The sequence below is a fragment of the Ochotona curzoniae genome, unplaced genomic scaffold (assembly GCF_017591425.1).
Source record: "Ochotona curzoniae isolate NIBS_2020 unplaced genomic scaffold, NIBS_Ocur_1.0 contig_2692, whole genome shotgun sequence".
Lineage (NCBI taxonomy): Eukaryota > Metazoa > Chordata > Mammalia > Lagomorpha > Ochotonidae > Ochotona > Ochotona curzoniae.
The window spans coordinates 22,223,608-22,238,087 of NW_024465556.1; the positions used below are offsets into that span (position 1 = coordinate 22,223,608).

At 57.6% G+C, this 14,480-nt stretch overlaps 1 protein-coding gene across 1 annotated transcript in view; it reads left to right on the forward strand.

Annotated features, from left to right (window-relative positions):
* The window catches only part of ANXA11 (annexin A11), a 35,989-nt gene extending 22,154 nt beyond the window's left edge, over positions 1–13,835 (forward strand). Inside the window, exons 3-15 of the mRNA XM_040976032.1 lie at positions 415–527; positions 824–1,216; positions 2,253–2,340; positions 2,559–2,653; positions 3,275–3,388; positions 5,052–5,142; positions 5,419–5,498; positions 5,986–6,042; positions 7,907–8,000; positions 10,269–10,364; positions 11,190–11,248; positions 11,409–11,531; positions 12,155–13,835. Of these exons, the coding sequence (XP_040831966.1) occupies positions 415–527; positions 824–1,216; positions 2,253–2,340; positions 2,559–2,653; positions 3,275–3,388; positions 5,052–5,142; positions 5,419–5,498; positions 5,986–6,042; positions 7,907–8,000; positions 10,269–10,364; positions 11,190–11,248; positions 11,409–11,531; positions 12,155–12,214 (1,463 nt within the window). The 3' untranslated portion in view covers positions 12,215–13,835. The remainder of the gene's footprint in view (positions 1–414; positions 528–823; positions 1,217–2,252; positions 2,341–2,558; positions 2,654–3,274; positions 3,389–5,051; positions 5,143–5,418; positions 5,499–5,985; positions 6,043–7,906; positions 8,001–10,268; positions 10,365–11,189; positions 11,249–11,408; positions 11,532–12,154) is intronic.
* Positions 13,836–14,480: the final 645 nt, after the last annotated feature.

Genomic DNA, 14,480 nt, shown 5'->3' on the forward strand with positions numbered 1-14,480 from the left:
GCACCAGGTTTCTTACCACTTATGTGCCGTTATAGGTAATGGCTGATGTCTTCTGTGTTTGCCATGACCCAGCCTGTGTCCTGCCTCCTCCTCAGCCTACTTCTTGTCACAGCACACAGTCAAATGGATGACACCCCCAAAACCCCCACCTAAGCTCATTTCTGTATCACTCAGGAAGTCTCCGAGTTCGCTGGCCTACTGCTGCTTGGGCTCAGTCCATGTTCCCAAATGTCTTGTTGTTGTATCTGTCCTTCAGTTCTCTTATGGTGGGCTTGGGAGGACTGTGCCCACCCAGTACTCTGCAGAGCACCCTGGGAGTGTTGGCTTCCTTTTCCCCTGGTTCTGGGTGGAGTTCTTCCTTGCTGAGTTCTTGTCCTGTCCCTGTTTGGCTAAAGGCCTCGGTGTTGCTTGCAGGTGGCGGTGCCTGGGGAGGTGCTGCCTACCCTCCACCCACCATGCCCCCCATCGGGCTGGATAACGTGGCCAACTACGCAGGGCAGTTCAACCAGGACTACCTTTCAGGAATGGTGAGTCCAGCACTGCTGCCTGGGTGGCCCCGGGTGGTCCCGGCTGCCCAATGGGAGAGACCTGGCTGTCCGTGGCTTCAGTGGGATCTCTGTATGTCCACCTGTGGGCATGGGTTGTGCTTCAGCTATGTCTCAGAATGGGAGAGCTGTCATCAGGGGTACCACCCATGTATGTGCACATGTGTGTGCTTGCATGTATTGGCAACAATATCTGTATGTGTGCAGGGATGTAGGTCCAAAGACTCAGGCCAGCACAGGGCACCTTAAGTCTGAGTCTATGGTCTGTGTGCTTCCAGGCTGCCAACATGTCCGGGACATTTGGAGGAGCCAACGTGCCACCGAACCTGTACCCTGGCGCCCCTGGGGGTGCTTACCCTCCGGTGCCTCCAGGGGGCTTTGGTCAGCCCCCTCCCCCGCAGCCGGGGGTTCCACCCTATGGAATGTACCCACCTCCTGGAGGAAACCCACCCTCTGGGTCGCCCTCCTATCCACCATACCCAGGGGCCCCTGTGCCAGGCCAGCCCATGCCTCCCCCTGGACACCATCCCCCAGGACCCTATCCTGGGCAGCCGCCAATGACCTATCCTGGGCAGTCACCAGTGCCACCTCCAGGGCAGCAGCAGCCGACGCCAAGCTATCCGGGATACCCGGGGTCTGGGAATGTCACTCCTGCTGTGCCCCCAGTCCAGGTGAGTGCTGGTCAGGATCTGGACCCCGAAGTCTGGTCACGTGGTGGGGGGTGGGGAGGTGGGCAGTGGTAGGGTGCTAGCGGGGAGGTTCAGGCTTGCAGGGGCAGCTTCTTAGGCTCCCAGTGGCAGTTGCTTGCTGCCCTGGCTGCTCTCCCGTGTGCTCAGCAGGGAACAGTCAGATAGGCATCTCCTGTCACTCCCTTGTTACTGTTCCTGGAGCTCTGTGTTTGATAGAATTGCCCAGACTGCCACAGCCAAGGCCATGTTCCCAGTGGCTTCCAGTCTGCAGCTACCTCATTGTACTCTCCCACACAAACTGTTGGGGAAACGTTTGGCAGTTCCTCCTAGGGTGATCTTGGCTCATGTTGGAGAACCACTGCTGTCTGTAGAGCCTATGGTCAGGGTCACATGGCCAGCCCCGCCCAGCACTGGGCTGTGTTGTATGCTGAACGACTGCTATAAAGAGAGGGTCCTCTGCTCCTTCTACCCCACCCCCTGCACTGCCCTCTGACCCCTAAGCTTATCTCTGTGTTATCACTGGCTTGTGCTCACCATCTAGAGACATCAGCTGGGCATAGTTGTTTGGCCTGATGTACACTAGTTGGCTGAGGCGTGTCCAGGCAGGCAGGCAGGTCACAGTCTAGAGGACAGAGCCGGGGAGCTGGCTTTTGACCAAGAGGAAGTGGGGCTGCCCTGTGCAGTAGTGCAGGGTGGAAGCCCCAGGTTGTGGGCCCTCAGGGGTGCCCATGTGGACTGTGGTTGGGAACCCTGGAGGGCGCTAGGGGACCACATTATCAGCATGCAAACTCAGCTGTATGTGGGCCCATAACCCTGTGAGCCAGGCACAATTTCCGGCACCAGGACACCAGGCACCCTGACTCCAGGACAGACAATAGTCAAGTTAGGCAGACTGGATGCCGAGTGCTCTGTGTGGCCCCCACTTAAGCCTCTGTCCCAGAGTCTCAGGGTGCAGCATGTCTGGGTCAGGGTGAGGTGAACTACACACAGTTTTACCTGTCGCTGTCTGTGCCAGTAGTTTGGAAACCGAGGCACCATCATGGATGCACCTGGCTTCGATCCCCTGCGAGATGCTGAGGTCCTGCGGAAGGCCATGAAGGGCTTTGGTGAGAGACTCCGGCAGCTCAGGCCCCAGCCCTCCTGCCCAATTCCCCAGGCTGTCTGTGTGGGGAGCTGAGGGAAGCAATCTGTTTTTGCGGGGGTGGCAGAGCAGGTGCACAGAGGTGGGGTGTGGTGGGAATGCCCAGGACCATGCCAAGATCCCTGGGCTGTCAGAGCGTCCGTATGAGCTGTAACCCTGCCTTCCTCCTCCTGCTCTCCCCAGGGACTAACGAACAGGCCATCATCGACTGCCTGGGGAACCGCTCCAACAAGCAGCGGCAACAGATCCTCCTGTCGTTCAAGACTGCCTATGGCAAGGTGAGAAACGGCTGTTCCCTCCTGAGCCAGGTGCCACATCCTTGGCGCTGGCACAGGGGGCACCTCCAGCCCTGTCCATGCTCACCGCTGCCTTTCCTTGGGGCCGAGTCAGCTGGGCCTGTGGAATGAACCATGAGCTGTCTAAGGGTGCGGCGGCCTCCTGAGGCTGCACTGCAAGAGGTATCCTGGTGTCCTTAGGGTGCTGGGATTTGGGGACAGGCTCTGGTCAGCCCCCTCCTTGTGGCGACTGTGGACAGAGCTTTCGTGTCCTCCCCCATCTCTCCTCCTTGACGTGACCACCCAGGAGGTCTAATGGACATGAGAGCATGTTGAGGGTTGTCTTGTGAACTTTGGGTTTTAAGTCTCAGAAGCTGAAATCAGGGTGAACGTGGAACTGGTGAGTGTTCCAGCCCACCACGTCACAAAGCATAATGCCCTGTGGGCCACCTTGCTCACTGCGGGCTCTGGCTTGGCGGGGTTGGCCCGCGGCCTGAGCTTCAGGTGCTTCAGTCCCAGGCTCCCTGTGCGGCTCACCCGCGGAGTTGGGGTACCGTTCTTCCTTAGTCACCTTCGGTGGTTACTGCAACAGGCTTGTCTTTGTTCATTTCAATTCCTGACCAGGATCTGATCAAAGATCTGAAATCCGAGCTGTCAGGGAACTTTGAGAAGACCATCTTGGCCCTGATGAAGACCCCCATCCTGTTTGACGCTTATGAGATCAAGGAAGCCATCAAGGTGTGTGTGTTTATGTGTGTGTGTGTACACGCCTGCCCTCATCTGCGGAGCAGGCCTGGGTGGCCTGGTGCCGCCTCCTCTTGGCTGCTGTTGTCAGTGAAGCACCTGTGTCTCCTGGGTTTGCATACACCTGCTGGAGAAGGGGCAGCCTTGCCAGGAGGCAAATACCTTTCATCAGGGAATATCTAAGCCTCTCTCTGTTAAAAGGATGATGGTGGGGGAGGAGTTAGTGACAGGACATATGAAGAGGGGGAGGAGGCCACAGATGGTGTCTTCATTCATCCCGGCTCTAACTAGCAAATACCAGGAACATGCTTGTGGAGTGTTGGCCCGACCAAGGTGACAGCGCAGTTAGGAGGCTGGAGGGTCACCTGGTGCGGAGAGGGCCAGGACCAGGAACTCCAGGAACATGTCCCACCCTGCTGCCCAGGGCAGGACTCTGACTCTGCCCCCTTGAGCTCCTGCTCCCTGCTCCCACTTGCTGTTGGCTTTGCCTTCCTTGTCAGCTTCTAGAAGATTCCTGTCCATCTCTGTTTACCTGTCAGAAATCTCACCCCAAAGGAGAGAGACCAGCTGCCCTTGTCCAGATTGCAAATGGGGGCAGCTTCTGATTGGCTTAGCCTGGGCTCCCCGTCTGTCTGACTAGTCCAGGGGTTTTGACCACTTGGGGTGAGCCCTCTCTATCCTAGGCAGGGTTTGGCCTCTGTGTAGAAGTCCCATAGATGGTGGACAGCAGGTGGCTCGTGTGAGCAGAGTCAGTTCTTGGAAGGAGTCTGCTCCAAGGCCTGGAGGCACCCAGAAGGAGGAGGACCAGACAGTCCGATGCAGCAGCCTGTCCATAGGAAGGCTGTGCTGAGGTGTAGGGGCATGTCACATTTCCAGGGAGGGGTCAGGAGGCGGCTTCGGGGTCCCAGGGAGTAACCCCCAGGCCTCTGCCTAGCCCCTGCCTCACCCTGCCTCCTGCAGCTTTGGAAACAGTACTGGCTTGGGTAGGGTTGGCTGTTGCTAAGCAGCCATGTATCCTTGCGCCTCTGTGGAGGGGACAGGGGATGCTGTCAGGGTGTGTGCTGAGCACTGGGTAAGGGGCTTATGTGTCAGCCCTTTGTAAACTCCAGCCGCCTGCAGTTGGTGATGGTGAGACACCTGCCGATGTACGGAGTTCCTGGCCTGACTGTGCTGGGTGCTCCACCCACTCCTACTCATGCAGTTCTCCTGACTTGCCTGGGAGGGCAATAACAGCACCACGCCTGCTAGGTAGTGAGGGAACCCAGGGGCACAGAGAGGCTCAATTCTGTGCATGAGGTCACACAGCCGGAGTTCAAGTCCACGCAGGGCCAGCAGCAATCTTCCCTTCTGTCCTCTGTCCTCATTGTGGCTGCCTCCTTGCAGAAGTCTGCAGACACCCCGAGTGCTCACTCGTGGGCTGAACACAGAGAGAGACTGCAGTGCACATCTCTTCCTGGCTCTGTGACCTCAGACAAGTCACGACACTTCTCTGATTCCTGGCTTGGTGGGGGGAGGACCCCATGGTCTTGATCACTCAGGATGTCAGAGAGCAGTGTCTCAGCTGGGGGTCTCGCTTGATGGGGCACCTGCTGTATGTTGGGCAGGGGTGAGGGCGTGGTGCTGAGTGTGTGGTGTGCTTTGTTCTCGGCTCTCGTAGGGGGCTGGCACCGATGAAGCCTGCCTGATTGAGATCCTCGCTTCCCGCAGCAACGAGCACATCCAGGAACTGAACAAAGCCTACAAAGCAGGTTAGGCTGTCACTAGGGCTGCATTCCCCACCCCTGCCGGTCCCTCCGCCCTCTCCCAGGCCTTGCCTCCTGTTGACACAGGGCAGGTGACAGGTGAGGGAGGCCCTCTTGGGTGTGTGTTTGGGGTCAAGCTTGACCATGGGCAGGTCAGAATGAAGGTCGCGGGCATGGCTATTCCTGGAAGGTCATCTGCCTTCTCTAGCCTGGATCCCCTGCTGGCTGTGTGTGTCAAATAGCTTCCTGCTGCGGGGTGGAACTTGTGTGTCTCCCTTTCAGAATTCAAGAAGACCCTGGAGGAGGCCATTCGAAGCGACACATCGGGCCACTTCCAGAGGCTCCTCATCTCCCTCTCCCAGGTACCTCTCTGCCCCCTCTTCCTGTGCCCCCCACCCCATCAGCCGTGTGTGATGCACTGTGTGAGGAGGGGGCTTAGAAAGTCTTGCATATAAGGAAGCAAGAGTATAATGTCTGTGTGAGAGTGCTTCCCTGTGAGAGAGTGGGTGAGCGCTTCAGGGTCAGGTGGGAGAGAGCTGGGAGGTGGAACTGCCAGGCGAGGCCCCCTCTCGGGCGGAGAGACTGGCAGGCATCCCCACCCTTCACGTGCTACCAGCCCTGTCATCCACACAGACGACAGGCGAGCTGTCAGGAACATCAGTGGGGATACAGGACAAGAAGATGCTGGGTATTGGTGGAGAATGTCCAAGGGGAGCCCGAGAGAAGGGCAGCGGAGGTGGTTTTCTAGTGTTTGCTTTGGGCCTTTTGGGATGTGAGGGGCAGCGGTGGAGAGGCGAGGGGTGTGCCCTCTAAGGAGGGGCCCTGCCCAGCCTGCCTGCTTCCTTCCAGGGAAACCGGGACGAAAGCACGAACGTGGACATGTCCCTGGTGCAGCGAGATGTCCAGGTGAGTATGTGGCCGGGCCAAGCAACCCCCTGGGGTACCTACTTCACAAGGGAGGGGCGGATTCCAGGGGCTGTGAGTTTTAGCCATGCTCTACTGTTCAATGAACAGGTCACCCCAGTTCACACTCCAACTCCACAATACACACACACTGCCATGGAACCTATGAGGTGATCAGCATTGCTAAAGGGGACTTTGTGCTCTCCCTGCGTTTTGCTGTACATACCCTCAGGTTTGCAGGGCATTTGAGGCTTGGAGCCTGGAAGCCACTGTTCTATCACTTGTGTGGCCAGGGGATTCTGCCCACATCCCCCTCATATGACAGAAGGGAGGATGTGAAGATATCTTGGTTCCTTGCTAGAAAATCTGGCCTTTCCCATGAATGCCTTCAGACTGCTGCATTTGGGGCGAGCCACGGCCTCGCTGCTGGCTGGAGCTGCTGTACGTCCCATTCCCATCCTCCTCCTCCCGGTCCCTTGCTCCTGCTGCCCCCCACAGGGCAGCCACTGGGAACTGTCGGTGGTCTGATCCTCTCTGCTGTTAGAGCTGGACCTTGTTTTCTAGGTGAACAAGTTGAGGCTGAGCTGGAATCCAGAGCACCGTGGGGGTGGAGGCTGGCCGAGGCCCCAACTCTTGGCTCTGGGCTCCCCCAGCACCTACTGACTTCTGCAGGCTCTGCCTTACTCCACATCTGCCCAGCTTGTGACTTCTTTTTAAAAGATTTATTTGTTGTTATTTGAAAGGTGGAGTTTAAAAGAGAGGGAGAAATAGAGAAACATCTTTTATTCATTTTTTTCACTTCCCAAATGACTACAACGGCCAGGTATGGCTTCACCAGGGTTTCCCGTGCAGTGCAGGGACCCAAGCACTTGGGTCATTTCCTGCTGCTTTCCCAGGAGTGTTGGCAGGACACTGGATTGGAAGTGGAACAACCGGGACTCAAACTGGTGCCCATGGAGGATGTTAACGCCACAGATGGCAACTTAATCCTTGATGCCGCAGTGCCAGCCCCAGAGCTTGTGACATTCATCTTATTCCTGAATTTGGCTCTCTGGTCTCTGATTCTTGCACCTAGTGGAAATTTTATAGGCCATTTGCCAGGCTTCAGCTCTCGCACTCTGAGTGTCTGCCCCCGTTCATGGTATCAGTACCCTTAGTGGAGAGCTGCCACCTGAGACCCCGGAGGTACTTTGGGGTCATTGAGGTCAGAGGTTGCAAACTAAGCAAATATCTTGGACTTGGCTCTTCAGGAGCTTGACAGACAAGCACAACCCTGCCCCTTTGCAAACATCATGTGTGGGTCATAAACCATGGGGGAAGTAAGATTCATGTCAGAGCCACACCTGTGAGTGTCTCCTAGCAACTGTTGTGATGGTTGCTGCCTCACCTGCACCTTCTGTTAGAGCAGGAGAGTGCTGAGGGTTGGAAATTTCCATGTGGGTGTCTAGCCTCACTGGGGAGCAGACATGCTGGTCGCTGGGGACCTATTGTCCCCTTTCCTTGTCTGTGGCTGCGAAGTAGTCTCCCCTTAGCGTGGTTAACCACATACCACAGCCACCTCCGTTCATGCTAGGCCTCTTGTCCCCTGCTGTGAGGCTCTTTGTGAACAGCTGGTTGGGCTGTTTCTTACCTGCTCTGGGCCCCTAAGGCCTCAGTCATCCTGGTCCCAACTTCTCTCCCTTTTTCCTGTCCCCAACCCCAAGTTTTATGCCAATTCTGTAAGGGCACCACACGGCCCAGCACTGCCCCTTTGGGCTTCTTGGAGATCTGTAGAGCCTAGCACTGCCTGGCTTTCTGAGGTGACCTGGGCTTGGGAGCCAAGGGTGCTGACACCCCTGTTTACATGTGTGTCCTTCTCTCCATCCAGGACCTGTATGCTGCTGGAGAGAACCGCCTGGGAACAGATGAATCCAAGTTCAATGCCATTCTCTGCTCCCGGAGCCGGGCCCATCTGGTGGCGGGTAAGGGAGGCCCCTGGCCTTTCTGGGAGCTGTTAGATGAGGTCAGATCAAAGCTTACAGGAGCCTCCCTTCCCCCCCCTCCCCACCCCGGGGCGGTTCTTTTCTTGCCAAACTCTGGTGCTGCTTCATCAGCTCCCCCTGGTGGTGACTGCATGGATGCTGCCTGAGAGTTTGCTAAGGTGTGCGGGATGCCAGCTCTTCCTGCTGGGGGTGGAGGAGGGGGAAGACACAGAGCTGACCCCTGCTAAGGTGTGCGGGATGCCAGCTCTTCCTGCTGGGGGTGGAGGAGGGGGAAGACACAGAGCTGACCCCGGCTGGATCTTCCCACGCTGGAACGGAAGAGCTGGGTGAGCCCTTGGGGGCACCCACCCTGTGTGTGCTGCAGCACCACTCTCGAAATGAGCCCAGAGGTGATGGTGGGTGACTTTCATTCTCTGGTTCACTCAGCACATAAAATTGAACCCATGCCCAACGCAGTCGCTCTGATGAAGTGGGTGTGAAGAAGTCCTTTTCTCATGAAATAAACCTTGTTCAGGAATATAGACAACAATCTTGTGCTAAGTAGAAAAGCTGTGTCAGGCAGTAGAGAACGGTCAGGAAGCCATGACATGGGGTCTGGATGGTCCTTGGGACGGTCCTCATCCAGGTGAGATGAGACTGTAAAACCCTAAGCAGATACAGATGCAGAGGCCCCTGTGTGGGGGCTCCCAGGTGATCCAGAGAAATGGTGGTGGGCGTCCATGTGGCTGGAGTGGGCCGTAGGACAGGGGGAGGGCAGAGGTGGTAGAAACCATGGGGTGATGGGCCCCGAGGCGCAGCGGGAAGAGTAGTTGGGAGGCTGCCACTGCAGGGACCCAGGGTGAGGACTGTGGCTATCTGGATCAGGGTGGTAGGGAAGGGTGTGATGGGAAGGGTCAGACTCTGTCCCTGCTCATGCTAGAGTGAGAGGAGCTAGGGAGACACGTGGTCTTGTGGCTGGGCAAGTGGGAGGGCAGAGCAGGCTGCTGGGTGGCTGGAGGCGCCAGGTGGCTGAGTGTGTCAGGCTAGCAGTGAGGGAAGGTTAGGCCAAGCCTGCAGCTGTGTTGGAGGCCCTGGGACAAGAAGAGGTCTTGTTCTCCTGGAAAGTGTGCGGTGGATTGAGGCTAGCCCACCCAAGCATCTGGGCCATCTCCCGCTGGTTTTCCTAGCCCTTTAGCAGGGAGCTAGATGGGAAGTAGAGCAGCTAGTACACGAACCATTGTCCTGTGGGATTGCCGGCATGGCAGGTGTCAGCTTTACTTACTGTGCCACAATGCCAGCCCCAGATGTAACATCTTAACCACTATGCCAAATACCTGCCTCTAAGTGGGTTTTTGAAATGTGTTTTATTGACCTGCTGGAGTGGTGGGACGGGATGAAGTGGCGAGAAGGAGTTACATCTGCTTGCTCATTTTCCAGGAACTGAATCTAGCTCTCCCCTTTGAGTGGCAGGACCATAGCACCATCGCCACTGCCTCCGGGAGTGTGCGTTTGCTTGCACTCAGGCACTCTGACGTGGCTTGTGGGCATTCCTGCCAACTCCATAATTGCAGTGCATTGAAATGCAGACCCTCTGCCCAGAGCACACATTCTCACCTCCTCACTGTGCTGTGATGGAGCCAGTGAACAAGCTTTCATCTTCTCCATGGTTTGGATGAGAATTGGAATAGTGCAGGACCCCCATGTTGTCCCCCACATTCCGGAGGACCAAGGTGGCGTCCATGATGTGGCTCTGCCCGTGACCTGTGTCACAGGCCTGGGCAGGAAGGAGTGTGCGTCTGGGTGGGAGCAAGAGGTCCCATATCAGTGATGTCAGAGTCTGCCGTCTGGGGCTCCGTAGGTCTGCTGGGTGCAGGCAGGGTGGGTAGAAGGCAGCTCTGGGTGCTGGCTCTCAGGCAAGAAGCATGAGGCTGACCCGTGAAGCAGTGCGGGTGTTATAGCTAGCTGTGCTGGGGACCTGGGGAAGAACGGTGCCACTGGGCGTGGTAAGCCCCCTTCCCCAGGCAGGCAGCTACCCTGGGGTGTGGCTGTGCCTGCTGGGTGAGCTGGGGCCATGGGCCTGTGTGCAGGGCTTGTGACACAGAGTGTGGCCACCTTAAGAACTGCTCAGGAACTTCTCAGAACTGGTGAGCAGGGCAGATGGGGCCAGTGTGGTAGGGCTCCCACAGGGGCTTTCTCCTTGAAGTTGTGAGAGCTGGAAGGGAGCGCGAGCCTTGGTTCTTGATCTGTCCCTTTTTGTCCTCCTGCTAGTTTTCAACGAGTACCAGAGGATGACGGGCCGCGACATCGAGAATAGCATCTGCCGGGAGATGTCGGGAGACCTGGAGCGGGGCATGCTGGCCGTGGGTGAGGGCCTCCGGCGTGTCTCCCTGGGCAAGAGGGTGGTGCGGCAGAGGAACCCCTGGTGGCTGCGAGGCCTGCTGCTTGCCAGGTCTCTGGGGTTTCGAGGGGTGACCCGGGGTCCCTAGTGCAGCTCTGGAGAAATGGGGCGTGGGGTAAGCACTGCCGGTAGCACATCCAGCTGCCCTGCTCCCCAAGGAAAGTCACTCATACCCCACCAGGCTCTTTCTTAAAATAATGCAGCAGTTGGGGGATGTTTGCAGGAATACTTGGTCAGGGGGAGGGCTCTGGTGGCCGTGCCCCAGCGGAGCTCTGCTTCCCTGAGGCCCCTCCGCTCCCAGGCCCGTGCAGCCCCTCTGCGCTCTCTCTGCAGGGACATTGCCTGTCTTGTTGCTGTGCTTTGCTGGAGCCTCCTGAGGGCATCGAGGGCTGGGGAGTAGATGGAAAGTGGTCATTTACACGTCCCCTGTGTTAGGTCTCATAGCCCGAGGACTCTTGGGGGACGCTCCTTGTACTCAATCCCTCCCACCCGTGGGGGGCCTGGGTGTCTGCACACTGCTCCTCCCAACTCTGTCCCCTCCACACTCCCCCATGTCTGAGCACAGTGGACTCCGTGAGCTTGGGCAGGCTGTGTGTTTGTGTTTTGTAAAGCTGGGGCCAGGCCAGGCCGGGGGTGAGTCAGTGTGTGTGTGTGTGTGGGTGGGGAGTTGGTGAGCCTGGAGGAGATGGAGGAAGGCCTTTGCCGTGATGGATTTGAAGTTCTGTCTCCCAGGAGGGCCTCCGTTCTTGCAGTGAACTTCTCTCCCATCCTCCCTTCTCTCTGTCTCGCAGTGAAATGTCTCAAGAACACCCCAGCCTTCTTCGCGGAAAGGCTCAACAAGGCCATGAAGGTAGGTGAGGCCTTCCTGGGGCTGAATGCGGGGCGTGGGGAGGGTGGGGCCGGCCCACAGCTGAGCTGGGCACAGGGTGGGATTTGGGGGTGCTAGGCGGGGCCTGGGGCTGGGGACAGTGACCTGCCACTCACCCACACTCTCTTGATGACCTCTCCAGGGGGCAGGGACCAAGGACCGCACGCTGATCCGCATCATGGTGTCGCGGAGCGAGATTGACCTGCTGGACATCAGGGCCGAGTACAAGCGGATGTACGGCAAGTCGCTGTACCACGACATCACGGTATGTGCCCCTGCAGGCCGGGGCGGGGGGCGCTGCCTCTGCCACAGCTCTTCCTTTTACCCCCTCTTCTCAGAGAGCCCATGGGCTCCACTGCATGCCACGTGGCGGCCTGTTCATGGCGCCCACTGTGGTTCTCTGCCGCCAGCTCCCTAGTGGTCAGCTCCTGGGTACGGGGCAGGGCTTGGCCCTGCCGCTGGTGAGTCCCAGCTGCATCTGAGATAAGGACAGGAAAGTCCCAGGCCTCCTCCACTTGGGCCCAACGTTGGCAGTCCTGGCCACCCTGCCATTCTGTGACCTGCCAGCGAGAACACACATCCCCAAATGGTCCATGGAGCCCTACTGGATGGGCTTTCCTGAAGGGGATTACTTAGGGTTGGGTCCCGGCTCTTGAACCCACTGTGTGATTGCAAGCAGTTTCCTTAAACCTCTCTGAACAGCCGCTCCAGCGCTGGCCTGTCAGACACAGAGGGCCGCAGAACCTCCCCAGGAAGGTTGTGACCCTGGTGCACACAGGTGATGCGACCTGTCAGCACACAGCTACGGCACACACAGGTGCCGGGGGCAGGCCTGGCTCTCCAGCGCACCCGGATCCAGGCTTGCCTTGCTTCTATCCCCCCACCTAGGGAGACACCTCCGGCGATTACCGCAAGATCCTGCTCAAGATTTGCGGTGGCAATGACTGAGCCGCGTCCCCAGCGCCCCCTGCTGTTCACCCGCCGGCAGTGGCCATGCCAGCAAGAGGCCAGAAGATGTATCTCACGCAGTAGCCCCCAGCTAGGCATGCCGTCCACAGGCCCCCAGCCCTCTGTCCCTCCTGAGCCAGGAACCTTGCTGGAAGACCAGGCTCGCTCCAGCCCACCTGCCCACTCAACCTGTTGTTCTCTTTGCCCACTCGCGCAGACAATACCTGGGCTTGTGGCTGAGCCCCCATCCCCACCCCCTTCATTGCCTTCGTATGCTTTTTTTCCTCTTTTTGTTGGAGACTCCTTCCTTCTTGACACACTCACACAGCATCCGCTCACTCCGGACATGTTTCTGGTGAGGGTGGCATGGTGGGCGGAGCACCCTGGCTTCCCTGGGGAGGTGGGGAGGAGGAGGGAGGGGCGGTCAGGGTAAGCTTTGCATCTGGTGAGAATGTGTCATGAGCGTTGTTATTGCCAAACACACTCCTTTCTAAGGCCTGAGAGTCAGCTGTTCTATCCTTCCTGTAACCACAAGGGCTAGGCCAGTTCCCTGCCAGTGACGGGGCCTTCTTGTCATTTGGAATGTGCCTTAAACCTGAATGTCTCTAGCCATAAAAAAAAAAAAGAAGAAAGAAAGAAAACAACAACAAAAAATTGTTTCCACATTAAAGTTAGCTGTTTCTGGAATGTTCCAGAAATGTCTTCCTGGCGCCGGTTTGTTTTTCTTTGCTTCATGGCTCTGCCCCGTGGCTCGGGGCCTCCAGCCGTACTGACTGGTGAAAATTCACACACGACTTTAAGTAGCAAAGTACTGATTGTCAGTAACTGACTACAAAGGCTCCTGAAATGCCTGCTGGGAGGCCAGACACTAGAAAGGGGTGGGGGTCGGCATCAGGCATAGCCATGCCCCTGAGGGTGAGGTGGGCGGAATGTGGCCAGTGTGGTAGAAGGGGCTTGAGTAGAGAGAGGGAGGGTCTGACTCCTGGAGCGGAACTCTCAGCTAGGGGCTAATGAGGAGGGTGAGGACGCCCCAGAGGCATGTGACTAGAGGGAGCCCCTGGGTTTAAGGCTCTGGCACCCACCATAGTTGATGGTGTTGGGAAAAGCGGAGTCTAGGAGGGGGACAGAGTTTCTAGAACGCACCGCCCTCACCCAGCAAAGGATGCTGTCTCTAGGGTGGGCGAGCCCCAGGGTGTGGCTTGTCTTCAGGTAGACAGCTGCTGGTTGCTGCTGCCTGACCTCGGGGACCCCTAAGCAGTGAGAGGAGAGTCCCCGGAGGCCTGGAGGGTGCTGAGGTGGGTGGCAGGTCCCAGTCGCCACAGCAGCCCCTGAGCATCCCGCCCCAGCTCTCTCAGCCTCCCCGCTAACCTCCCAAGCATACCGGCCCTAGGGCAGGCTCTCACCCTTGGGTGCTGGATGGGACCCGTGGATAAGATGAAGTGCCTACCCCTGGTGGCCTCCTGAGCCAAGGCAGGGCCTCGACTCGGTGTGCTCTGATGGCGCTGTCATCTGCCCCTGCACACTCGGTCCTGTGTTTGGCAGATGGAGTTGCTTTACACAAAGTTCTTTGTAGGAACGTGAATCTTTTGCCAACATTTAAACATTGAGAAATCTCATATTTTAAAAAAAAATCTGGAATTCTGGTTTTTTTTCAAAAGAAACAAATTATGGCACCACCAGGCATTCCCACATGGCTGGGGCAAGTGGCACTGTTCTCTGGCTGCCACAGTCCCCAGCTCCTTGTGCCACACCACGCCCAGGCAGGCCTTGGCGATGGAGACGTCTGCATCCTTCAGGACTCCTGTGCTGACCTCGCTCCTGCTTCCCCTCCCTCTGGCCGCCTGGGGGCTCTGATCTATGCTAAGCATGGACAGAAGGACGGTGTGGGCAGCTTGCTGAGGTGGCACTAGCGGCAAAGGCCATTGCTGCTGTCCAGGGTTGTGTTTGCTATGCTCAGGACAGGAGGTGGCAGAGAGCCGCACGGGGGTCTTCGCTTGCCTCCTGGAGGGATAGGGGTCAGTCCCAGTCCCAGCTACACATGCAGTTCCATCATTAATATAGCTGTTCCACTTCCGATCCAGCTCCCTCCCTGCTAATGCTCCTGGGAAAGCAATGGAGGATGGTTCAAGTGCTTGGGCCCCTGCACCCAAGTGGGAGACCTGGAAGAAGCTCCCATGTTTGGACCGACCCAGCTCTGGCCATTGCATCTATCTAGGGAGTGAACCAGTGGTTGGAGGATCTGTCTTTTCTATCTCTCTGTAACTCT